This window comes from Anomaloglossus baeobatrachus, chromosome 3, assembly GCF_048569485.1.
Source record: "Anomaloglossus baeobatrachus isolate aAnoBae1 chromosome 3, aAnoBae1.hap1, whole genome shotgun sequence".
NCBI lineage: Eukaryota > Metazoa > Chordata > Amphibia > Anura > Aromobatidae > Anomaloglossus > Anomaloglossus baeobatrachus.
Window position 1 is genome coordinate 483,996,796 of NC_134355.1, and position 25,948 is coordinate 484,022,743.

A 25,948-nucleotide genomic window follows, 5' to 3' on the forward strand; every position below is an offset into this window, starting at 1 on the left:
CTTCTTCACAAGCTTCAAGCTAATCTACCCCAAAAAATTAAGCAGTCTTCTCTGTTTAAGGATACGATAGCAGCCTGCAGGGCAGTGAGGAAGCATTACAAGTTGGCATATAAAATTTCTAAATATCTACCCCTATGGGATAATCCAGGGTTCAGCCAGGGAATTAGCAATAAGCTATTTGGAGATTGGAGGCGGAAAGGTATACCATCTTTTTCATCCTTCTGAGCCAAGATGGTTGGGGAGGGAAGAATTGGTAGGCAATTATGGGTTGAATCCTAACCAAATAATTCAGTATGATCAGGTGAAGCATAAGGTTATGGCTCAATTGCAAGACATATCGTCGGAGATGTCACTTAATACATTTGACGGCCTGGTCAAGCTGACACAAACGTCCTAGTCAATTTCATCTCTATATGGGGCAATGCAAAACCAGTTGACTGGTTATCAGCCAGAAAGTTTCTTTAAGCCATGGGAAAAGCAACTAGGGGACCCAGACATTGGAACAAAGATCAGGGAGGGGTGGAGGGCCCTATGAAAGGCAATACTGAATGAACAGTGGCGGGAGACTCAGTATAAAGTGATGCATCGGGCGATCTATGCATTTAATTTGCCCAGAAAGCTTGAGAATCCTGAGAGGATTACTTGTTGTCCGAAATGCAATTTAGAAGCAACGGATCTCTACCATGGATTGTAGCTGTGTCCCCATCTTGAGCCACTGTGGGCCCAAGTATTAAAGTGTGTTGCTAAACTCTGGGACATCAAACTCCTTCTCTCCCCTACTCTGGTTCTGTTCCATGCATGGGAGGGGGTGAGCGTCGAGGGGAGGGGGAGAAAAAAAACCCCTTCACTATTACATATAATCATACTTGCAACAAAGAGGATGATACTGAAATATTGGTTGGAGTCAAAAGTACCCTCGTTCGAAGAAATAATAATCCATATAAAACGGCTGATGGAGTTAGAGAGCCTTGATGCTGGAAGGAAGTTGGGACGATTGGGTAGTCACCTCAAGAAGTGGAGGGAGTTTATTATAACCTACTTCAATTCGGAGGAAATAGAACGCTTAATGTCACCATTTAAGGAGACGGCGTGGTATCACTCTGAGAAGTTAGGTGGTACATTCGGAGGATTGGAGGTGGGGGTTGAAGGGGACTAGGTGGGAGTGGGTTTGAGTAGTGGGGGGTTCAGGGGGGAGTAGGAGAGTTTAATAGGATGGTTGCAAATTCACTCATATAGTTAGTTATAAGGGTTTCCGTGAGGTATTAAAGATTCTAAGTCTTACTGTGAATACTGTGAACATTGATTAGATGTTGTAATACTGAATTGTAAATGGAGCAATATACAATTTTCTTGTCATTTTGCTGATAATTTTGTTGATATTATTAATATTATTTGTTCTATGTAATGATTTGTTTGCTTTTGAAAATAAATAAAAATTATAATTTAAAAAAAATAAATAAAACACGTGTTGTCGAGTTCAGAAAACTCTGATTTTTACCAATCGAGTTAATACTGCAGTATTTATGGCTAGAACAGCTTGTCCCCCTGCCATAGAGATAGTTCTGTTTCATATAACTTGTTCTTTTTTTTTTTTTTTTTACTGCACTATTCTAAGTCCTGTTGTGTATAAATACGTGACTCTTCAGATTTTGTGTTATACCATGCCTGATGAAGAGACCTGAGTAGTCTCGAAAGCTTGCAATTATTACCATCTTTTCAGTTAGCCATTAAAAGGTATCAACCACTGAGGACTCTCTGTTCTTTTAAACAATTTTTTTATGCAGAGACATAAACTTAAAGGAAGAGTCCACAGGAAGATCTGCCAAGCAGGAATGGTCAGATATTCTGGCAGGTCTGTTTTAGTAAATACTTGTATTGATCATGAAGTAAAAATTCTACATCATTATCCCTATTAGAAACCTATAAATAAATTGACAACTGGGAATCATCAGTTGGGGGGCTGTCCCTTCACACTGATTCTCATGCCTCGGATTTGATCCGGAGGCCTCTTGGGCTGTGGTCCATTTCCCTCTCCATTTACCCACGGTGCGGTTCAGTCGCTGCCCTGGTTCTGAACGCTTTTTCTGTGTGGACACTTTGTGTGTTCATAGCCTTTCTGCCAACAAGTGTTTCCTATGCTGTAATTTAGTTGCCCTATCACCCGGTGGGTGTAACTTTTTGAAGCTTCCCCAACCTTCCATTTCCAGTGAAGCGGACACTGCTGGGAACTACAGTCTGTTTATCTTGTGTTTCTCCTGGCAGATTATAACTTTTGGTTTACCTTATTTTACTCTACACCTTCCCTCGGATTAGTAAGGAGGTGTGTGGAACCATCGATGGCTGCTTAGGAAGCAAAGATCCGAGTGGTCATCTGAGTCATCCAGTCAGAGTTATTTAAGTCTATGCTGGGACCTCTTGTCTGTACAAGAACTAGGCGGGTGTACTAGGTTTAAAGTAATACTTAATTTACGTTCCTTCCCACGTGTGCACTCTAGTGAGCATAACAATGACACAGTTCAATCTGTGCTGACTGTGCAAAGACACACCCCATTTCACTAGGGGTAATGGTAACACCTAGTTGTCAATTTATACAAAAATTTATATTAGGAATAATTGAGTAAGTGTATAATCTGCTATGATAAGATACTCTAGAATTCTTATTTTAAGGGAAATACAAGTATTCATTAAAACAGACAACTCAGGAGAGGTCCGTTTACATGGGTGAATTAACAGGGTATTTTTATTTTAGACATTCCGACATGCTATAAGTGTATAAAATATGTGGAACTAATTCTCATGCTGACGGAAATGGAGAGGTTTAGTAATCTCCATTCACAGACTATACATTTGCCATAAAGGTCTGAGTTGGGAATAGCCCTCTAAGGGTGTCCAACATGTTACTGTATTAATGATCATTTTTAGTCATCCAAAGTAGTTATTTCCCCAGAAATATCAGGGTATTAGCTGGAGCTCTAAACAGAAAACTAACCTTTAATGGTTGGTGGCACAGATTTGGTTGTACTGAATGTGTAGATGTCAGAAAATGGTCCTTCCCCAGCATCATTCACAGCCTGGATTCTGAAGTTGTAGCAGGTGAACTCTGTCAGTCTCTGCACTTTATAAGTGTGGCTCGGACCTCTGTAGATGGGGATAAACCTAAAAAAATGAATTGACAAATCTTCATGTTATCTATTATGCGGATGGTTGGGATCAACAAACCAGAAAATGAACAATTCAATTCTTAATGAACAGAAAGTATAAAACAAGTGTAAGTCGTCATGGACAGCGACAATGTTGTATCTTCATGATTTCTATGTGAAAACTATGAGGCATTAAACAGATCAAAGAAAGTATCACAGAAAAACTCAAAGAAATAATAAATATAATAAAAAGGCAAATTATTTTACTCATGTTAATGGAAACATAACATCCTACAAAGGGCATTTAATAGCAAATTACAGAAAAACAGAAAATCACACAAAGCCAGAAAAGGATCCAATTCAAACTGCTTGTTCTCACCCACAAAGCTCTCCACAGTGCAGCACCCCCCTACATCTCCAACCTCCTCTCTGTCTATCAGTCCACCCGTTCTCTACGCTCTGCAAGCGACTTTCGACTAACATCCACACTAATTCGAACCTCCCACTCCCAGATCCAAGACTTCTTCTGAGCTGCACCAACCCTCTGGAACGCTCTACCCCAAGAAGTTAGGACAAATCACAACTTGCTCAGCTTCAGACGCACCCTAAAGACGCATCTTTTTAGGGCGGCCTATCACACTCCCTAATCAGATTCGATTCACATAGTCCCTCTACAACCTCTCACAACATAGCTCCACATCAAACTCCATGGCACCCAAAGGCATCTCAAGGCTCGGGCCCACTGGTCCAGGAAACCATTATCCAGCCCCATTTCCGTGAGATGGTTGGATTGTCATTGTAAATAAGCACTTGAACCTTGCCTCTCCCCCCATCTCATTGTAGATTGTAAGCTCTCACGAGCAGGGTTGTATTTTTTTTTTCCCTCTAAATATTGTATTTCTATAACTGTTACTTGTTTGTATATGATCCTCCTGAATTGTAAAGCGCTACGGAATATGTTGGCGCTATAGAAATAAAGATTATTATTATTATTATTATTAAAAGCCAAAAGGAATTAGGACAATTCAGAGATAACAGATAGTGTTTAGGAAATTTGGGATGTTGGCCTGAAACTAATGGATCTGAAAGAGCCATTTAGTCTTCTCATGGTACATTATGCTTTATAAATCCCTAAATTATAAAATAAAGGAGAAACACAAGACTTATTAATCAAAACAATACTGACCTTTAAGAAGCTAAAGGCTACTTACATACCAATGGTAGACCCAATGGTCTGTGCAAATGAACAAAACACTTATTATATCTCCCTGCATCCTTACACTACACAAGAGTACAGTCATTGGGTATACGGTTTTATACTTTAAAGGCAGGCACACAAAAGGAGTGTTTCAGGACAGAAAATATGCAGTATTTTTGGAGGAGGCTGATGGACATTTGAGAAAAAAGAAAAAAAAAATACACACACACATACACACCACACACACACTAGAGTTCAAAACTTTAGGGTCACTTAGATATTTCCTTATTTTTGAAAGGAAAGCACATTTTTTATCAATGAAGCGAACATTAAATTAAGCAGAAATACACTATACATGGTTAATGTGGTAAATGGCTATTCTATCTTCAAATGTTTGTTTTTTAATTAAATGTCTACATACAGTGCCTTACAAAAGTATTCGGCCCCCTTGAATTTGTCAACCTTTTCCCACATTTCAGGCTTCAAACATAAAAGATAAATGTTATGAAGAATCAACAACAAGTGGAACACAATTGTGAAGTTGAACGGAATTTATTGCTCATTTTACACTTTTGTAAAAAAGAATAAACTGAAAATTGGGGAGTGCAATATTATTCGGCCCCTTTACTTTCAGTACAGCAAACTCACTCCAGAAGTTCACGGAGGATCTGTGTATGATCCAATGTTGTCCTAAATGACTGATGATAATAAATATAATCCACCTGTGTGTAATCAAGTCTCCGTATAAATCCACATGCTCTGTGATAGTCTTAGTGTTCTATTTAAAGCACAGAGAGCATCATGAAGACCAAGGAACACAACAGGCAGGTCCATGATACTGTTGTGGAGAAGTTTAAAGCCGGATTTGGATACAAAAAGATTTCCAAAACTTTAAACATCTCAAGAAGCACTGTGCAAGCGATCATGTTGAAATGGAAGAAGTATCATACCACTGCAAATCTAAGAAGACCCGGCCGTCTATCCAAACTTTCATCTTAAACAAGGAGAAGACTGATCAGAGATGCAGCCAAGAGGCCCATGATCACTCTGGATGAACTGCAGAGATCTACAGCTGAGGTGGGAGAGTCTGTCCATAGGACAACAATCAGTTGAACACTACACAAATCTGGCCTTTATGGAAGAGTGGCAAGAAGAAAGCAATTTCTCAAAGATATCCATAAAAGTGTAGTTTAAAGTTTGCCACAAGACACCTGGAAGACACACCAAACATATGGAAAAGGGGCTCTGGTCAGATGAAACCAAAATCGAACTTTTTGGGCACAATGCCAAATTATATATTTGGCGTAAAAGCAACACAACTCATCACCCTGCTTTTCTTCAGCAGGAACAGGGAAGATGGTTAAAATTGATGGGAAGATGGATGGAACCAAATACAGGACCATTCTTGAAGAAAACCTGTTGGAGTCTGCAAAAGACCTGAGACTGAGACAGAGATTTGTCTTTCAACAAGACAATGATCCAAAATATAAAGCAAAATCTACAATGGAATGGTTTACAAATAAAAGCATCCAGGTGTTAGAATGGCCAAGTCAAAGTCCAGACCTGAATCCAATCGAGAATCTGTGGAAAGAGCTGAAAATTGTTGTTCACAAACGCTCTCCATCCAACCTCACTCAGCTCGAGCTAGAGTCTCTAGTTTGAGAAATTGATGCCTCACAGGTCCTCAACTGGCAGCTTCATTAAAGGGAACTTGTCAAGGTCCATATGCATTCTAACCTAGAAGCATGGTGATGTGTGTCCTAGTAACCCCTTCCTACCCATCCCTCTGTTGTAATAGTGTGTAATATGAATGTATAAAAATATGTTTTATTACTTAATGCTTTCTATGTAAATGAGCAGAGGCTCTAGCCCCTTGGGCGTCACATCACCCTGTGGGTGTTTGCATGGTTTCAGTGGTATCCCGCCCCTGTGGGCGTGATACCATGGATTTACATGAGTGACGTCACAGTTGCTCCTTGAGATCCCGCGCATGTAAGCTTACCATTCCCGCAGCCTTGTTATCCGGGTGCTTGCTTCTCGGCTTCAGACGCACACTGCGCCTGCTCAGAAGACTCCTGCGGTTCCGACCATGCAATTGCCCACAGGGAGATGTGAAGCCCAGGGGACTAGACCCTCTGCTCATTTACATAGGGAACATGTAAGTAATAAAACATTTTTATACATTCATATTACACACTATTACAATTGTCTGTCCAGTAAAGGAAACAAACTCTAGCACAGCGCCACCTATTGGAAGTAGCGAGTTTGTCTCCTTTACTGGAGAGACAATTTGAATATTTCTTAGAGGGGCGTGGCAGCTATAAGTCCCCTTACTTGGCAGCCAGACTGGCTTGCAAAGTCTCCTTAAGGAGAATAGTGTTCCCCCGTGGTCCCCACATAACTTTCTCATGAGCCAGATCAGACACCCCCATACTTTGCACTGACGAGGGGCAAGCATCCCGAAACACCGTGTCTGCAAATTGGGATTCTGATCTGCCTTACATATATCCTGAGTCATATTGCAAAGGATTGTTAAAAATCCACTTGTGACTTTTAGGATCGCTACTTCCAATAGGTGGCGCTGTGCTAGAGTTTGTCTCCTTTACTGGAGAGACAATTTGAATATTTCTTAGAGGGGCGTGGCAGCTATAAGTCCCCTTACTTGGCAGCCAGACTGACTTGCAAAGTCTCCTTAAGGAGAATAGTGTTCCCCCGTGGTCCACACTATTACAACACAGGGATGGGTAGGAAGGGGTTACTAGGACACATCACCATGCTTCTAGGTTACAACGCATATGGGACCTGACAGGTTCCCTTTAAATAGTACCCGCAAAACGCCAGTGTCACGACTACAGTGAAGAGGTGACTCCGGGATGTTGGCCTTCAGGGAAGAGTGGCATAGAAAAAGCCATATCTGAGAGTGGCTAATAAAAGGAAAAGATGAATATGGGCAAAAGAACACAGACATTTGACAAAGGAAGATTGGAAAAAAGTGTTATGGACAGACGAATCAAAGTTTGGGGTGTTTGGATCACACAGAAGAACATTTGTGAGATGCAGACCAACTGAAAAGATACTGGAAGAGTGCCTGACACCATCTGCCAAGCATAGTGGAGGTAATGTGATGGTCCGGGGTTGCTTTGGTGCTGGTAAAGTGGGAGATTTGTACAAGGTAAAAGGGATTTTGAATAAGGAAGGCTATCACTCAATTTTGCAAGGCCATGCCATACCCTGTAGACCAGACCTGGGCAACGGGCGGCCCGCGGGCCACATCCGGCCCGCCTGCTCTTTGTGACCGGCCCGCCCGTCTTCAGCCGGTGCAGTGGAGCCGGGCTGCAGCATGCCGAGTAGGGAGAGATCCTGTGCAGGTCCGCACAGTCAGTGCAGGAGAAGGAGCAGCACAGCAGAGAAGACGGAATAATTCATCTTCCAGGACCTGCGATGATGTCACGCCCATGTGACTGTGTGGGAGGAGACAGGATTGCCGGGGAGAAAGCAAGACATGCTGAATGCTGAAGGAGATGTGGACACATGATGACTGGTAATAAGAAAAGAGGGGACATGAGGGTGAGGGGGGCTGCAGGGTGAGTGCATATGAGGGAAGATGGAGCTACAGGGTGAGTGGCATATGAGGGCTGCAGACTGACAAAAGGATGTGAAGGGGTGCAGAGTGTTTGAGAGGGGTAAGTTGGGGGTACAGGCAGGGTGAGATATGTGGGCAGGGTGTGTGACATATGGGGGTGTAGTGTGTGTGATAAGGGGGTGCAGGCTGTATGGGGTGTAGTGTGTGTGATATGGGGGTGCAGGCTGTATGGGGTGTAGTGTGTGTGATATGGGGGTGCAGGCTGTATGGGGTGTAGTGTGTGTGATATGGGGGTGCAGGTGTAGTATATTACAGGTGTGCTATATGGAGGTGTATATAGTGGTGTAGTATATGGGGGTATAGTGATGTAGTATATTACAGGTGTGCTATATGGAGGTGTAGTATATTACAGATGTGCTATATGGAGGTGTAGTATATTACAGGTGTGCTCTATGGAGGTGTAGTATATTACAGGTGTGCTATATAGGGGTGTAGTGATGTAGTATATTACAGGTGTGCTATATGGAGGTGTAGTATATTACAGGTGTGCTATATAGGGGTGTAGTGATGTAGTATATTACAGGTGTGCTATATGGAGGTGTAGTATATTACAGGTGTGCTATATTGAGGTGTAGTATATTACAGGTGTACTATATGGAGGTGTAGTATATTACAGGTGTGCTATATTGAGGTGTAGTATATTACAGGTGTAGTATATGGGGTGTAGTGATGTAGTATATTACAGGTGTATATAGGGGTGTAGTGATGTAGTATATTACAGGTGTATATAGGGGTGTAGTGATGTAGTATATTACAGGTGTATATAGGGGTGTAGTGATGTAGTATATTACAGGTGTATATAGGGGTGTAGTGATGTAGTATATTACAGGTGTACTATATGGGATGTAGTGATGTAGTATATTACAGGTGTGCTATATGGAGGTGTAGTATATTACAGGTGTAGTATATGGGGTGTAATGATGTAGTATATCGGAGGTGTATTATATAGTGGTGTAGTATAATACAGGTGTATATGGGGGTGTAGTATATTACAGGTATATGGAGGGAGTGTAGTATAATACAGGTATAGTATATAGGGGTGTAGTGATGTAGTTTATTACAGGTGTAGTATATGGAGGGGGTGTAGTGATGTAGTATAATACAGGTGTAGTATATGGGGGGTGTAGTGCTGTAGTTTATTACAGGTGTAGTATATGGAGGGGGTGTAGTGATGTAGTATAATACAGGTGTAGTATATGGGGGGTGTAGTGATGTAGTTTATTACAGGTGTAGTATATGGAGGGGGTGTAGTGATGTAGTATAATACAGGTGTAGTATATGGGGGGTGTAGTGATGTAGTTTATTACAGGTGTAGTATATGGAGGGGGTGTAGTGATGTAGTATAATACAGGTGTAGTATATGGGGGGTGTAGTGATGTAGTTTATTACAGGTGTAGTATATGGAGGGGGTGTAGTGATGTAGTATAATACAGGTGTAGTATATGGGGGGTGTAGTGATGTAGTTTATTACAGGTGTAGTATATGGAGGGGGTGTAGTGATGTAGTATAATACAGGTGTAGTATATGGGGGGTGTAGTGATGTAGTTTATTACAGGTGTAGTATATGGAGGGGGTGTAGTGATGTAGTATAATACAGGTGTAGTATATGGGGGGTGTAGTGATGTAGTTTATTACAGGTGTAGTATATGGAGGGGGTGTAGTGATGTAGTATAATACAGGTGTAGTATATGGGGGGTGTAGTGGTGTAGTTTATTACAGGTGTAGTATATGGAGGGGGTGTAGTGATGTAGTATAATATAGGTGTAGTATATGGGGGGTGTAGTGGTGTAGTTTATTACAGGTGTAGTATATGGAGGGGGTGTAGTGATGTAGTATAATACAGGTGTAGTATATGGGGGGTGTAGTGATGTAGTTTATTACAGGTGTAGTATATGGAGGGGGTGTAGTGATGTAGTATAATACAGGTGTAGTATATGGGGGGTGTAGTGATGTAGTTTATTACAGGTGTAGTATATGGAGGGGGTGTAGTGATGTAGTATAATACAGGTGTAGTATATGGGGGGTGTAGTGATGTAGTTTATTACAGGTGTAGTATATGGAGGGGGTGTAGTGATGTAGTATAATACAGGTGTAGTATATGGGGGGTGTAGTGGTGTAGTTTATTACAGGTGTAGTATATGGAGGGGGTGTAGTGATGTAGTATAATATAGGTGTAGTATATGGGGGGTGTAGTGGTGTAGTTTATTACAGGTGTAGTATATGGAGGGGGTGTAGTGATGTAGTATAATACAGGTGTAGTATATGGGGGGTGTAGTGATGTAGTTTATTACAGGTGTAGTATATGGAGGGGGTGTAGTGATGTAGTATAATACAGGTGTAGTATATGGGGGGTGTAGTGATGTAGTTTATTACAGGTGTAGTATATGGAGGGGGTGTAGTGATGTAGTATATTGGGTAGAACTGAGGTAATTATATTAGTCCTGCCCTCTAAACCAATCCCAATTTCTCATGCGGCCCCATGGGAAAATTAATTGCCCACCCCTGCTGTAGACAGTGCTTGATTAGAGTCAATTTAATCCTACAACAGGACAATGACCCAAAGCACACCTCCAAATTATGATGACTATTTAGGGAAGAAGCAGGCAGCTGGTATTCTATCTGTAATGAAGTGGCCAGCCCAGTCACCAGATCTCAACCCTATTGAGCTGTTGTGGGAGAAGCTTTACCGTATGGTACGCAAAACGTGCCCATCAAGCCAATCCAATTTGTGGGAGGGGGGGGGGGGGGAGCATGGGGTGAAATATCTCCAGATTACCTCAGCAGATTAACAACTAAAGGTCTGCAAAGCTGGAATTGCTGCAAAGGAGCATTCTGTGACAAAAGCAAAGTTTGAAGGAGAAAATTTTATTTCAAGTAAAAATCATTATTTATTAGTTGCATAATGAATTGAAAATATACCCCAGACATAAATAATAGATGCCTGGGGTATATTTTCAATTCATTATGCAACTCATTTGATAAATAAAAGTATGATTTACCATGGAAAAGACAAAATTGTCTGGGTGACCCCAAACTTTTGAACTGTAGTGTATATTATATATATATATATACTAGAAGGTGGCCCGATTCTACGCATCGGGTATTCTAGAATTTACGTATTGTGTAGTTCATGTATGATTTTTGTTATATATATATATAGATGTTGTTGTGTGTAGTTACCAAGTGTTTGTGTAGGGCGCTGTACATGTTCTGAGTGTCGCGGGGGGTGAGAGCGGTGTTGTATGTGTGTTGCGTGTGTTGCGTTGTTTGTGGAGCGCTGTGTGTCTGTAGCGTTGTGTGTGTGTGTGTGTTGTGCGGTTTGTGTGTGTGTGGTGTGTTTTGGGGGGAGGTATGTTTTGAGCAATGTGTGTGTTGTGCAGTATGTGCGTATATTTGTGTGTGCAGCGTTGTCTGTGTGTGTGGGTGTCTGTGTAGGGCGTTGTTTGTGATTCCTAGTGTGTGTGTGTTGTGCAGTGCGCGTGTGTGTGTGTGTTGGGGGGAGGTGTGCACCTCCCATCGTGCTCCATCCCCCATGCTGCGCACCCCCCATCGTGCTGCATCCCCCATGCTGCGCACTCCCAAACGTGCTCCATCCGCCATGCTGCGCACTCCCAAACGTGGTCCATCCGCCATGCTGCGCACTCCCAAACGTGCTCCATCCGGCATGCTGCGCACTCCCAAACGTGCTCCATCCGCCATGCTGCGCACTCCCAAACGTGCTCCATCCGCCATGCTGCGCACTCCCAAACGTGCTCCATCCGCCATGCTGAGCACTCCCAAACGTGCTCCATCCGCCATGCTGCGCACTCCCAAACGTGCTCCATCCGCCATGCTGCGCACTCCCAAACGTGCTCCATCCGCCATGCTGCGCACTCCCAAACGTGCTCCATCCGCCATACTGCGCACTCCCAAACGTGCTCCATCCGCCATACTGCGCACTCCCCATCGTGCACCATCCGGCATGCTGCGCAATCCCAAACGTGCTCCATCCGTCATGCTGCGCACTCCCAAACGTGCTCCATCCGTCATGCTGCGCACTCCCAAACGTGCTCCATCCGCCATGCTGCGCACTCCCAAACGTGCTCCATCCGCCATGCTGCGCACTCCCAAACGTGCTCCATCCGCCATGCTGCGCACCCCCCATCATGCTCCATCCGCTTGGGAGTGCGCAGCATGCCGGATGGTGCACGATGGGGAGTGCGCAGTATGGCGGATGGAGCACGTTTGGGAGTGCGCAGTATGGCGGATGGAGCACGTTTGGGAGTGCGCAGCATGGCGGATGGACCACGTTTGGGAGTGCGCAGCATGGCGGATGGACCACGTTTGGGAGTGCGCAGCACGGCGGATGGACCACGTTTGGGAGTGCGCAGCATGGCGGATGGAGCACGTTTGGGAGTGCGCAGCATGGCGGATGGAGCACGTTTGGGAGTGCGCAGCATGGCGGATGGAGCATGATGGGGGGTGCGCAGCATGGCGGATGGAGCACGTTTGGGAGTGCGCAGCATGGCGGATGGAGCACTTTTGGGAGTGTGCAGCATGGCGGATAGAGCACGATGGGGAGTGCGCAGCATGGCGGATGGAGCACGTTTGGGAGTGCGCAGCATGGGGGATGGAGCACGTTTGGGAGTGTGCAGCATGGCGGATAGAGCACGATGGGGAGTGCGCAGTATGGCGGATGGAGCACGTTTGGGAGTGCGCAGCATGGCGGATGGAGCACGTTTGGGAGTGTGCAGCATGGCGGATAGAGCACGATGGGGAGTGCGCAGCATGGCGGATGGAGCACGTTTGGGAGTGCGCAGCATGGGGGATGCAGCACGATGGGGAGTGCGCAGTATGGCGAATGGAGCACGTTTGCTCAGCCTCTCTCCTTCCAGCCTCCCTCAGCATCAGCCTCCCCCTCCCAGCCTTCCCCAAGATCAGCCTCTCTGCTCCCAGCCTCCTCCAGCACGCCGTGCTCCTCTGCCGACACTCACCCACACCCGATCGCATCCACTCACCCACACAACCGATCGCATCCACTCACCCACACAACCGATCGCATCCACTCACACACACAACCGATCGCATCCACTCACACACACAACCGATCGCATACACTCACACACACAACCGATCGCATACACTCACACACACCCGATCGCATCCACTCACACACACAGACACTGACAATATTGCACATACGCGCTGATACTCACAACATCCGGGGATATCACATGCTTCTGGCCATGTGATCCTCCGTCAGGTCCTGGAAGCTCACAGCACAATATCGCCGCCGAGAAGCAAGCGATATCCCAGGATGTTGTGAGTATTTGGATGCGATGTGATGTGTGAGGTATGTGTGAGTGTGATCTGATTTGTGTGTGTGTGTGTGTGTGCTGTTATGTGTGTGTGCTGTTATGTTATGTATGTTCCGCAGCTGCAGGACCTTGATTTGTGGATGCGATGTGATGTGTGTGTGAGGTGTGTGTGAGAGTGAGTGTGAGCCGGTGTACACTGGTAACTATGATACACATCGGGTAACTAAGGGACCTTAGTTACCCGATGTGTATAATGGTTACCAGCTTTCACGGCCTCCGTTAAGATCCCAGCATCGCAAGGTTATGTGTGGCGCTGCCGGGATCCTGACGGAGCCGGTGTAGAAGCAAGCGATATCCCAGCATGTTGTGATGTGTGGATGTGATGTGTGGATGTGATGTGTGAGGTGTGTGTGAGAGTGAGTGTGATCTGATGTGTGTGTGTACTCACCTGGGAATCGGAGCCCCGTGTCAGTTAGGCCAGAGCGAGCGTGCATTGCGTGAGGGGGGCGGGGCCTGCAGAGAGCCGGGGCGAGAGGCCAATCCGTGTGGGGGGGCGGGGCCATGGCGAGCCCAGCGGCCAATCAGCTTTGTGTCACCGTAAGGACACAATTTCGGAGCATGACAGACAGACAGACAGACAGACAGACAGACAGACAGAATAAGGCAATTATATATATAGATATATATATATATATATATATATACACATATATATATACATATACACATATATATATATATATATATATGTATATATATATGTATGTATATATATATATATATATATATATATTGTGATAACACGCTCCGGGATCGCCTTTGCTGGGTTCAAAGGGCACGTATTCACCTCAGGCAGACAGCCGAATTCAAGGTGTAACTGACGCTTGGTCAGGTTTATTGCAGTGAAGCATAAACAAAAAGAAAAAAAAACACCAACAAAATAAATCCTTGCCTGTCCGGCACTAACTATACACAGTGTTATCCTAACTACCAACTGGAGGGCTTCTCCCTTCCAGCTAAACCATACAAACATCAGGCACTGCTCCTCACAAGTGTCTCCTACACAGACAGGCTTACTGTGTTCCCAGATGGAGAACCTCCCCCAACTTCCCAGATTCCTTTTACCTCCGTCCTTCACCTCCCATTAATCCATTAGTAGCCAGGTGATCCTGGCCAGGCTAAGTCACATAGGACCGATACCGGGGTGAGATATACCTGCCCTCATCCACTAAACCAACATGAGTCTCACATATCCCCCCCCTCTGCTCAGACCACTGCAGCTGAGCAACAGCACCCACAAAACAGTGCACACGAGACAGGGCATCAGCATTCCCCATCCGCACCCCCGGGCGGTGCTCCACTGTAAAACGGTAGGCCTGAAGTGCAAGGAACCACCGGGTCACTCGGCCATTCCGTTCCCTATTCAAGTGCATCCACTTGAGAGGGGCATGGTCAGTGATCAGCCGGAACTTCCTTCCAATCAAGTAATATTTAAGGGACTCTAGAGCCCACTTAATGGCTAAGCATTCTTTTTCCACTATGGCATAGTTGCGTTCATGCTTATTAAGTTTCCGACTAAGATAAAGGACCGGATGTACCTCTCCGTCCTTCAGTTGTGACAATACAGCCCCTATACCGGCATCAGAAGCGTCCGTTTGGACCACGAACTCGCTGCGGAAGTCAGGAGTCATTAGCACAGGTTGAGAGCAAAGAGCTAGTTTTAAGTTATGGAAAGCTTCTTCGGCTGCCGTGGTCCATTTGATCATGACAGAGTCTTTCCCTTTGGTAAGGTCCGTCAGGGGAACAGCGGTAGCCGCAAAATTGGGAATGAACCGTCGGTAGTAGCCGGTTATTCCCAAAAACGCTCTCACCTGCTTCTTGTTGACTGGTTGAAGCCATTTCTGAATGGCTTGTATCTTGTCAATCTGGGGTTTAACAATTCCCCTCCCAATTACGTATCCCAAATACCGGGCTTCTTCCAGCCCGATATGACATTTCTTGGGGTTTGCTGTTAGACCCGCCTCCCGCAGGTCCTCAATCACAGCCTCTAGTTTCTGGAGGTGCGTCTCCCAGTCCAGGCTGTAAATGACTATGTCATCCAAATACGCAGAAGCATACTGCCTATGGGGCCTCAGGACTCGGTCCATCAACCTTTGAAAGGTTGCCGGTGCCCCGTGTAGTCCAAACGGCATATACACATACTGGTATAAACCTTCCGGTGTAGAAAACGCGGTTTTCTCTTTAGCGGCCTCTGTTAGCGGGATCTGCCAATAGCCCTTCGTTAAGTCTAGGGTCGTGATATACCGGGCTTTTCCAAGCCGATCTATTAATTCATCGACCCGTGGCATAGGGTATGCATCAAATTTGGAGACCGCATTTAATCTCCTGAAGTCATTGCAGAATCTAATGGAGCCGTCTGGTTTCGGTATTAACACAATCGGACTCGACCAGGCGCTATGCGATTCCTCGATTACACCTAACTCCAACATGGTCTTCACTTCTCGGGAGACAGCTTCCCGCCGAGCCTCCGGTATTCGGTAGGGCTTTACCTGAACTGTTACCCCAGGCTCTGTTATGATGTCATGTTTAATGAGAGTGGTCTGCCCGGGCTTTTCCGAGAAAAACTCGTGATTGTTGATTACAAACTGCTTGACGTCGGTCTTTTGCCGCTCCGACAGAGTCTCCGCCGTCCCGACATCCGGTATGGTCTGCTTGCAGACCGGAAGGGCCAGACCTGCTGACAGAGCTGGACGGTCCTTCCAGGGTTTTATCAGATTCACGTGATAAATCTGTTCAGGCTTCCTTTTACCAGCCTGGTACACTTTGTAGTTTACCTCACCCACCCGTTCCTTAATTTCAAAGGGGCCTTGCCACTTTGCCAGAAATTTGCTTTCTGCCGTGGGGACCAGGATCAACACCCTATCTCCGGGTGCAAAAGTACGGATCTTGGCCCCCCTATCATAAATCCTTTTCTGTGCTCCTTGAGCCTGTATCATATGCTCTTTAACGATGGGCATCACCGCCGCAATACGGTCCTGCATTTGGGTTACATGGTCTATTACGCTTTTGAACGGGGTGACCTGTCCCTCCCAGGTTTCTTTAGCGACATCTAACAGTCCACGGGGACGTCGGGCGTACAGAAGCTCGAAAGGAGAGAACCCGGTGGAAGACTGGGGCACCTCCCGGATGGCAAAAAGCAAATACGGGAGTAAGTAGTCCCAGTTCTTCCCGTCCTTGTCTATCGCCTTACGGAGCATCTGTTTCAAAGTTTTGTTAAACCGTTCGACCAGTCCGTCCGTTTGAGGGTGATACACGGAGGTGTGTAACTGTGCTATTTGTAACAGCCTGCAGAGTTCTTTCATTACTTTAGACATAAAGGGGGTTCCTTGGTCTGTGAGTATTTGTTTTGGGACACCAACCCGACTAAACACATGGACCAGCTCCTTGGCAATGGTCTTGGTGGCCGTGTTACGCAAAGGGATGGCCTCGGGGTAACGAGTGGCATAATCCAAGATGACAAGGATTTGCTGGTGTCCTCGTGCAGACTTGGGGAGGGGTCCAACTAAATCCATCCCAATTCTCTCAAATGGGATCTCGATGATAGGCAGAGGTACTAAGGGGCTACAGAAACGGGGCCTAGGCGCAGAGATTTGGCAGTCAGGACAAGACTCGCAATAGGTGCGAATATCGTGATGCATGCCGGGCCAAACAAAACAGTGTAATATCCTTTCTGTAGTTTTCTGGACCCCCAGGTGTCCCCCCATCATGTGTCCGTGTGCCAGGTCCAGCACTCTCCGCCTGTAGGCTCTCGGCACAACCAATCGTTGTACTGTGTCATCCCCCTTCTTCTCTATCTGATAGAGAAAGTCATTCTCCAGTGCCATGTAGGGGTAAGACAGCCTAGTACCTGCATCCACCTGCACCCCGTTTATCATTTTAACATTTTTTATAGCCTGAGAAAGGGTAGGATCTCTCATTTGCTCACTTTGGAAGTCATCTTTCTGGACTTCCAAACTCAGCCAAGAGGAAGGGGGACAGCCACCCGTGTCCGCCTCTGCCCCGGGTTCATCGGAATCACCCGCCAGAACTGAAAAGGGGAACTGGGGGTTGTTTTCAGCGGATTCCTCCTCTGAACCCTCTTGTGGGGCATCCTCTAGTGGCTCCGGGCCCACACAAGGTGTGGGAGAAGGATCATCCGTGCGGCTACCCTGGGGTACTAATTGGTTCTCCCACAACTGCCAGAAGTGGGGAAAATCCCTGCCCAAAATGATATCATGCAATAGGGCTGGTACTAGTCCCACCTTATGATGCACAGACCCATAGGGCGTAGTAATGCAGGAGACCGTTGTGAGGTACGAGCAGGTGTCTCCATGCACACATGTCACAGAAAATTTATCTGACGGTCCCATCGGGACTGCTACCAGACTGGCCTTTACCAGAGTCACCACACTTCCCGAGTCTAATAGTGCAACAACAGTATTGCCATCAATGGACACTTCACACAGGTGTTTTTTCATATCGCCTTGACATGCAGCAACACACACTACCCGTGCAACCATAGCCCTGCGTTTTTCAAAGTCCGTGACATCACACTGCATCGGTTCTGCAGTTACTGGACAGTTTGCAGCAATGTGGCCCACCTCCTGGCAGCGGAAACACCTCACGGGCCCCTTGCTAAGACCATAGTTTGGCACCTTAGCCCTCACAGGGCCAGCAGTCCTGTTTTCCTCCTCCACTGCCTTAGGATATTTTCCTCCTCCCCATGACCCTGGAACAGTCTTACCAGATCCTCGTCGAGAAGGGGAAGAGCGAGGATGTGTAGCATCGTCCATAAGTCCTTCTGCCAAGGAATAACGCTCCACTAGATCCACTAGCTGATCCGCTGTCGTGGGGTTTCCATGGCTTACCCACCTCTTCAGAGATGGCGGTAGAGCTCTTAGGTATTTATCAAGAACGATTCTTTGTACCATCTCTGGCGCCGTCAGAACCTCGGGCTGTAGCCATTTCTTGGTCAAGTGAATGAGGTCAAACATCTGTGACCGCGGTGGTTTATCGGGCTGATAAGTCCATTGATGAACTCTCTGTGCTCGCACGGCCGTCGTCACTCCCAGCCGGGCAAGGATCTCGGCTTTTAGTTTATCAAAGTCATGCGCTGCTTCAGGCTCAAGATCAAAGTAGGCTTTTTGTGCCTCACCTGCCAGAAACGGTGCAAGCAAGTCGGCCCATCGCTCCTTTGGCCACTTTTCCCGCTCCGCCGTCCGTTCAAACGTGGTCAGGTAAGCTTCCACATCGTCCTCTGTGGTTAATTTCTGCCAGCACCGACTCACATGAATCACCCTCTGGTCAGCCTCCGCATTACTCTCCGGTACGGTCGCCAGACGCTGCGCCACCTGCTGCAAAAGTTGGCGGTCTTTAACCGTCGATTCCACCAGTTCCTTCAACTGTGCCGACATCAAGCGATTAGCCTCTTGCTGCACAGCTGCGGATTGTACCAGCGCTTTCACCACGTCATCCATTATGATGCGCTGTAACGTGCTGCCCGCGTTCTCCACCACAATGTGATAACACGCTCCGGGATGGCCTTTGCTGGGTTCAAAGGGCACGTATTCACCTCAGGCAGACAGCCGAATTCAAGGTGAAACTGACGCTTGGTCAGGTTTATTGCAGTGAAGCATAAACAAAAAGAAAAAAAAACACCAACAAAATAAATCCTTGCCTGTCCGGCACTAACTATACACAGTGTTATCCTAACTACCAACTGGAGGGCTTCTCCCTTCCAGCTAAACCATACAAACATCAGGCACTGCTCCTCACAAGTGTCTCCTACACAGACAGGCTTACTGTGTTCCCAGATGGAGAACCTCCCCCAACTTCCCAGATTCCTTTTACCTCCGTCCTTCACCTCCCATTAATCCATTAGTAGCCAGGTGATCCTGGCCAGGCTAAGTCACATAGGACCGATACCGGGGTGAGATATACCTGCCCTCATCCACTAAACCCACATGAGTCTCACAATATATATGTATGTATGTATGTATGTATGTATGTATGTACCACTTAGGCAGCGGGTTCAGTCTTTCTACCACCTAGGCAGCAGGTTCAGTCTTCTACCAGCTAGGCAGGAGGTTCAGTCTTCTACCAGCTAGGCAGAAGGTTCAGTCTTCCTACCACCTAGGCAGGAGGTTCAGTCTTCTACCAGCTAGGCAGGAGGTTCAGTCTTCCTACCACCTAGGCAGGAGGTTCAGTCTTCTACCAGCTAGGCAGGAGGTTCAGTCTTCCTACCACCTAGGCAGGAGGTTCAGTCTTCTACCAGCTAGACAGAGAGGCTGGGGCAGGCAGATAACTGGGAGATTGAACTGCATTCCAGAATAAAGTGGTTTGTATACATTACTTTATAGTGGAGGGGCAAAAAAAAAATTAATATTTACCTTTACCTTGCTTCATTACTATTAGGTTTTCTTCCATCCCCCAAAAAATTAAAGGATATGTTTTTTGTTTCTACAAATAATGTAATAATTGTGTAAGTCACCCTCCTCCCAACTTCGCTGCCATCTACAAGATGTATTTTGCAAACCCAAATCACATTTACTTAAAATTACGTTATGAAAATTGACATAAATCTATAATACAAGTTCTTATACGTGGATTGAACGACCACTGCAAGATGACAGAAAGGTGTCCATATGCAGAGGCGGTGTTTAGAAATTTCCTTTATTGCATTGCTTTAAACAGATAAATACTAATAAGGTAAAATAAAGACACAAGCTTTAGCAGTCACAGCTAATAAACAGCCGGATTATGGGGTTGGCTCTAAATCCCCGAACGACACATAAAAAAGGAAAGATCAGCAAACAATGTGCACAAGAGGCTCAGCACATAAAACCAATGTAGCGAATACTTCCAAGATGCAAACAAGCGGCCCCTGCAAACCACTTAAGACATGTTCTGTTCTGAAATTGCAGAACATTTAACATAAAAGCCGATTAAAGTTGTATCCATTAATGTCACAGTAAGTTTACTCCCACTTCTTATTTTCTTGTGACAAGAGGAGTTGAGATTTACTTATAACCTGCAGAATATTTTGTGTATATTATTTTCAATTTATTTCTTTTCCAGGACTGAATGCAGTTAGAAAATACCCAGGACTTGGGCAAATGATTGGACATAAAATGTAACAAAAGTGTTTCCTAATATTTTAGAACATGTTCTTGTACACTGCATAAAGAAAGTTTTACCTTACCCAAAGTTGTTTTAAAAACGTAGACAAGAACATAAAAAAACCCTTTAAAGATGTCTGACAAGTTCTGGCGTTATCCCTATCCATAAGATAAAGGATAACCTACTGATCCTTCCCCAGTGAACCCAAGACCGAGGAAAAAGAGGGTTGGTTCCAATTTTTAAATATTTTCTTTATTTACATTTATATATTTTTACAACTTTTATTTTCTACTTTCTACTTTGCTGGGAACCTTAGGGGGTCATTTTTTTGTTGTTTCTATGTAAGGCAATACCATAGTATTGCTCTAGATCATAATAATGGCGTCTCCTAGGACGCCCAACTACAGGCTGGACATTAGAGGAGAGATCACATGACAGGCATGGGGGCATTCAACCGGTCCTCAACTATCATGGCAATCAATTAGATGCCTGAGATCATGCTGCAGAGGAGCTAATGGGAGCCTGAACTACTGACCGGGACGGATAGAGGTGGTTAAATTCTGCTTTCAGTAATGGACAGCTACATTTAAAGAGGTTAAAGGGAATCGGTCACCAGGTTTTTAACACCTAATCTAAGAGCAGCATAACATAGGGGCAGAGATCCCAATTCTTAGCGGTGTTTCACTTACTGGGTTGCTTAGTTATCACGGGTATGTCATGGTAGACAGACCGTAATATGGGTTCTGACAATAGAAGGTCAGCGCGTTTGGCTGTGCAAAATGTTCCCCGTCTTTCTATTGCTCCTGCGGTTAGTATTCATTGCACCAGATAGTTTTCCTGCTGGGTTTTCATCTCTTCCCCTTTAGGAGCCAGCGGTGCTCTCCTATCTAGCTGCTGATAATCAGTATTCACCTTGTGTTTATATATTCCCATCTTCCGTGAACTTGTGCTGGTGTTATTATTCAGTTCATTCTAGCTCTGGTTGTGAGCATGTGGCTTGTACACATCTGTAGTATCGTTGTTGAAACTTTGATGAACTTTTACCTGAGCGATTTGTGGATAAGTAGTTCATGTATTTTTCCCTCTGTGTGTCCTCCTTGTGTCTCCTTTAGTGTTTAGTGGGGTTCACGAAGAGCTCATGCTACCCATTCAATATTTAGGGTCCAGCTCTAGAGATACCTAGGGTCAGGTATCTGGTTCAGCGCATAGGTAAGGAACCTATGTACCTAGGGTGGTGAGGGACCCCAGAGACCAGCGGTAGGTTTGGTTAGGGGTTACATCTCCTCCTTCCCTTGACACAGTGTTTCCCTGCCCTTTTGCTGTTTGCTTGGTACTTCCCCGTACCTAATGTGACAGTGTAGTTTTGATAAAATCAATGTTTTATCAGCAGAAGATCATTGGAGGACTATTTGGTGTGCTTCCACATAGTGCAGTATCTTCATGAGCTCTGTATAACTGCTAGATGTGCAGCAGAGAAAACATTGATTTTATCAAAACAACAGCAAACAGCTCAGTAAGTGACACATTGCTGGAATCAGTGTCTCTGTCTCTACATTATGCTGCTCTCAGATGAGGTAGCAAAAACCTGGAAAGATTCCAGCAGCGATGAGCAGGCACACAGATCGCTGCTGATAAAGGCAAATGTCTGCTAAATACCATAGCCAGTATCTGCCCTCTGTGCAGTGGGCTCTGTTTCTAAGCTCGCCTTATAGTCCCTGACATGCCCCATGATGGCTATATCTGTCATGGAGTGTGAAGCGGTTAAGGGAGGTGTAGTGATTGAAAAATAAAAAATCCCCACAATTTTGGCATGCTTATTATTGTCATCACAGCGATTAGCGTATGGGTCATTAATTCTACATTTTGATAAACCAGACTTTTATGAACAGTAATAATAAATATGAGGTTTTCCTTTTTAACTTCTTTTTAATGAGGGAAGAGGGGGTGATTACAATTTTTCGATTTTTAAAGGTTATCTGTCATAGACACTGTCACTTTCAGGCTCTGCGTTTCTGATTCCTGTTACCTCGTTTTCTAATCTTAGAAAAAAAAAATCAAGAATATTTAACTCGATGCAAATTCGTGGCATGAACCTGAGCATCATCCATAATTTATTATATTATGTAGAATAGCATGACCTGTACAGGCATTTAACATCTTGTGTTACATATACGAGAAACATCAATGATTATCGGAGGAAATCCATTTACTGAAGCAGATTACTAAATAAGCTCTCAATATTGTCAGCAAAATATCCAAATTCCCACTGCAGTAAGCATGAATGAAACCGCTCTGTTTTTAAAGTCCTGCGGAGACCAACCAAGAGATAGCGGTGTCACCTTGTTAAATTGCGACATTAATCTTTTAACTGTGTGTTTATAGCAAATCACTTGCAGCCGACATTTCGGTATAAAAACTGACTCCACATATCAGGATTCAGTTATGCAGATGAATCACTATTGTCATTTCTGCTTCCAGACAAGAGGGGTTGAGGTATGTTATTTAAGAAGACAGTATGTTTGAAACCTCATAAATAGTGATGGTCGGACTCACAGATACCGAGGATCGGCGGGTTCAACCGGGTTAAAAAAGACAAACAAAAAACCCCCCCAAAAAACTCCGTTTCAGATATCTGGCTAGACGTCAATCCCCATATAAGTCTAAATCCGACTACCATAAAAAGGGGAAACAAATGGATTGAGAAGGGGTTGTCCGACTAGTGGACAGCCCCTTAACAGGGGATAAAATTCAGAAGAAGTAGCTGTGGAACAAAGGAAGCGCAATAGGGTCTTACCCAGTAGCGAAATTGATAGTTCCCAAAAAGGCACACTAACCTTTAAGGGTTCTGAACAGTCACAACTCCTAGGCACACGTGTAATGGTGGTGATCAGCCGCAGCCCCGAAGTGTAGAACGTAGATATCCAAAGTAGAAGAAATTGGGTCTTGTGCCGCGCTAAATCACGGAATCCAATATTAATATAATTCCTTTATTGTTTATATAGGGCTTTATAAAACAATAAAGGAATTGTATTAATATTGGATTCCGTGATTTAGCGCATCACAAGACCCGATTTCTTCTACTTTGGATATGTACCTTTACGGGGGATGAAATGTACAAATTGATTAAAAAAAATAAATTATGAGGTTACTTTTTAAGTAATATACAATCTAGTATCCGCATTGTCATCTGGGTATATTGTCAATATTCTGTGGATCAATACACTTGCTGCTCTTTCCCATGACGTTGATGAGGTAGTGAAGGCTGTAATACCTAGGAATGGCAATGAAATGCAATACCACCACTGTCATATCTACATGGTGCCAAACTAGGGATTATACATACCAAATATTTAGAAAAATTGCTAACCGAATCAAACTTCTACTGAAATGTAGATCATTACTCTAACAATTGACTCCACAATTGTACCTTAAAGGCAGGCTGACACTTTAATCCTTCCTTGTATCCATTTAATACATACAAACTTTGCCATATACTCTTCAGCTCCATAATTTAATAGCACTTTTCACCTGTATTTCTGCTTGATGTGAACTGAAGTTTCTCTGAATATTAGAAGCGATTGCTTGTGGCCACATTAAGAAAAGAACTAGTGATCATTGTTATGAGACCAGAAAAGACCACCCCTTTACTCAACGATTAATTCAACACATGCATAATTCCTATACTTTCCAATAATGCACTGCATGAAGACATTACCACAGATATTCGGACTAATATGCTAATATATGAGCTCTGGTGTTCAGAAAGTAGAGGATTCTGTTTTCCAAAACATAATTACAAGAAGACTGAGTGGTCTGGTTTGTAAACAATAACAGGAAACACCATTTCCTCCTGTGATTTATTATTTAATATAGACTACATGTCACACTGTCCTTTCGGCACTTGATTCATTGCATGCCCATCACCGAAGGCTGTGATAATGTTCTGGTTGGTGAAACTACTGACAAAGTTACATAAAAATAAATCTGGATGCTCAAGTTAATATGTTTATAAATTGCAAGTGAAAACTACTAATTAAAAACAACAAAAAATCCCCACAGAATAGAATCCTCGTGTTACCTTACCTGTGTATAACAGCATTAGGTTGCACAAGGCTGATATTTTATATTTAGATTTCCCTCTCTGTGTTAACAATGTACCCTTCAAATCCTTTACACTATACCACTGTATCTGAATGCATAGCTCCAACCGTCCTGGATTCATCTGGACTGTCCCAATTTGAGGGCTCAGTCCCTCTGTCCCAGCAGTAAATCTGGACTGTCCCAATTTGAGGGCTCAGTCCCTCTGTCCCAGCAGTAAGGGCTTTGTCCCAACTTTCTTTTACCTCTCCTCTGCAGCTCTGTAGCTCCTGCTCCACGGGGAGGCATGTCTGTGCATCAAGATAAACTAAATGAACAGTTCTCTTCTTTGCTTAACCAGAGGCTGGAACTCCTTATCCATAGGTAGCAGCTCTACCAATGAGCAATTGCTCACATAGAGTGCTAGGAGGATATGTTATACTTGACCTGTAGTGCAGGCAGGCAACTCAGAAACAGATTATACAGGTACATAGAGATACATTGCTATACACCGATGTATCCCTAGGTATATCTATTCTAGAGGTGAAGAAATACTCAGATTCTTTGATTCCTATAAAATTACTAAAATATAAATCTAAAACATTTTTGCAAATATATATCTATGTATATATATATCTCTATATCTCTCTCTCTCTATATATATATATATATATATATATATATATATATATATATATATATATATATATATATATATATATATATATATATATATATATATATATATACACATATATATATATACACATATATATATATACACATATATATATACACACATATATATATACACACATATATATATATATATATATATATACACATATATATATACACATATATATATACACATATATATATATATACACACATACATACATACATATTTGCAAAAATGTTGTTTTCATCCTTTTTTGTGTGAGCATTCTTGGGACTTGCGCTTACAACCTCAACAGTTGCACACATGAGTTACACCACAGGCTCTGGTGATGTCAGTGGAAGGATTTTGGAGATTTTTTGTTTTTTATTCTTTCCTTCCCATCTTCCAAGAGCCATAACGTTTGTATTTTTCTGTCAATATAGTAGTAAGAGGGATTGTTTTTTGCAGGATGAATTGTATTTTTTAATGACCCATTCATTCAGCCACATAGTGTACTGGAAAATTTGAAATCGCTTTTGCAGACATTCCTTGACAGTAACAATTTTATTTTTTGCAATATGGAGTTGGGTGAGGGCTTTTTTTTGCACCCTGAGCTGATGTATTACTAATATTTTGGGAAGATATAAATGTTTTGATTTTATTGCAATGTTACAATGACTAAAAAAAACAATTCTGGCGTTTTCATTTTTTTCTCGTTATGCAGTTTAGCGATCAGATAAATTTATTTTATATTTTGCTAGATCGGAAATTGAT

General features: G+C 44.0%; 1 protein-coding gene across 1 annotated transcript in view; it reads right to left on the reverse strand.

Moving 5' to 3' along the window:
* FNDC3B (fibronectin type III domain containing 3B) overlaps nucleotides 1–25,948 on the reverse strand; it is a 538,015-nt gene that overhangs the window by 17,618 nt on the left and 494,449 nt on the right. The window contains exon 24 of the mRNA XM_075340617.1: nucleotides 2,990–3,156. Coding sequence (XP_075196732.1) covers nucleotides 2,990–3,156 — 167 coding nt within the window. The remainder of the gene's footprint in view (nucleotides 1–2,989; nucleotides 3,157–25,948) is intronic.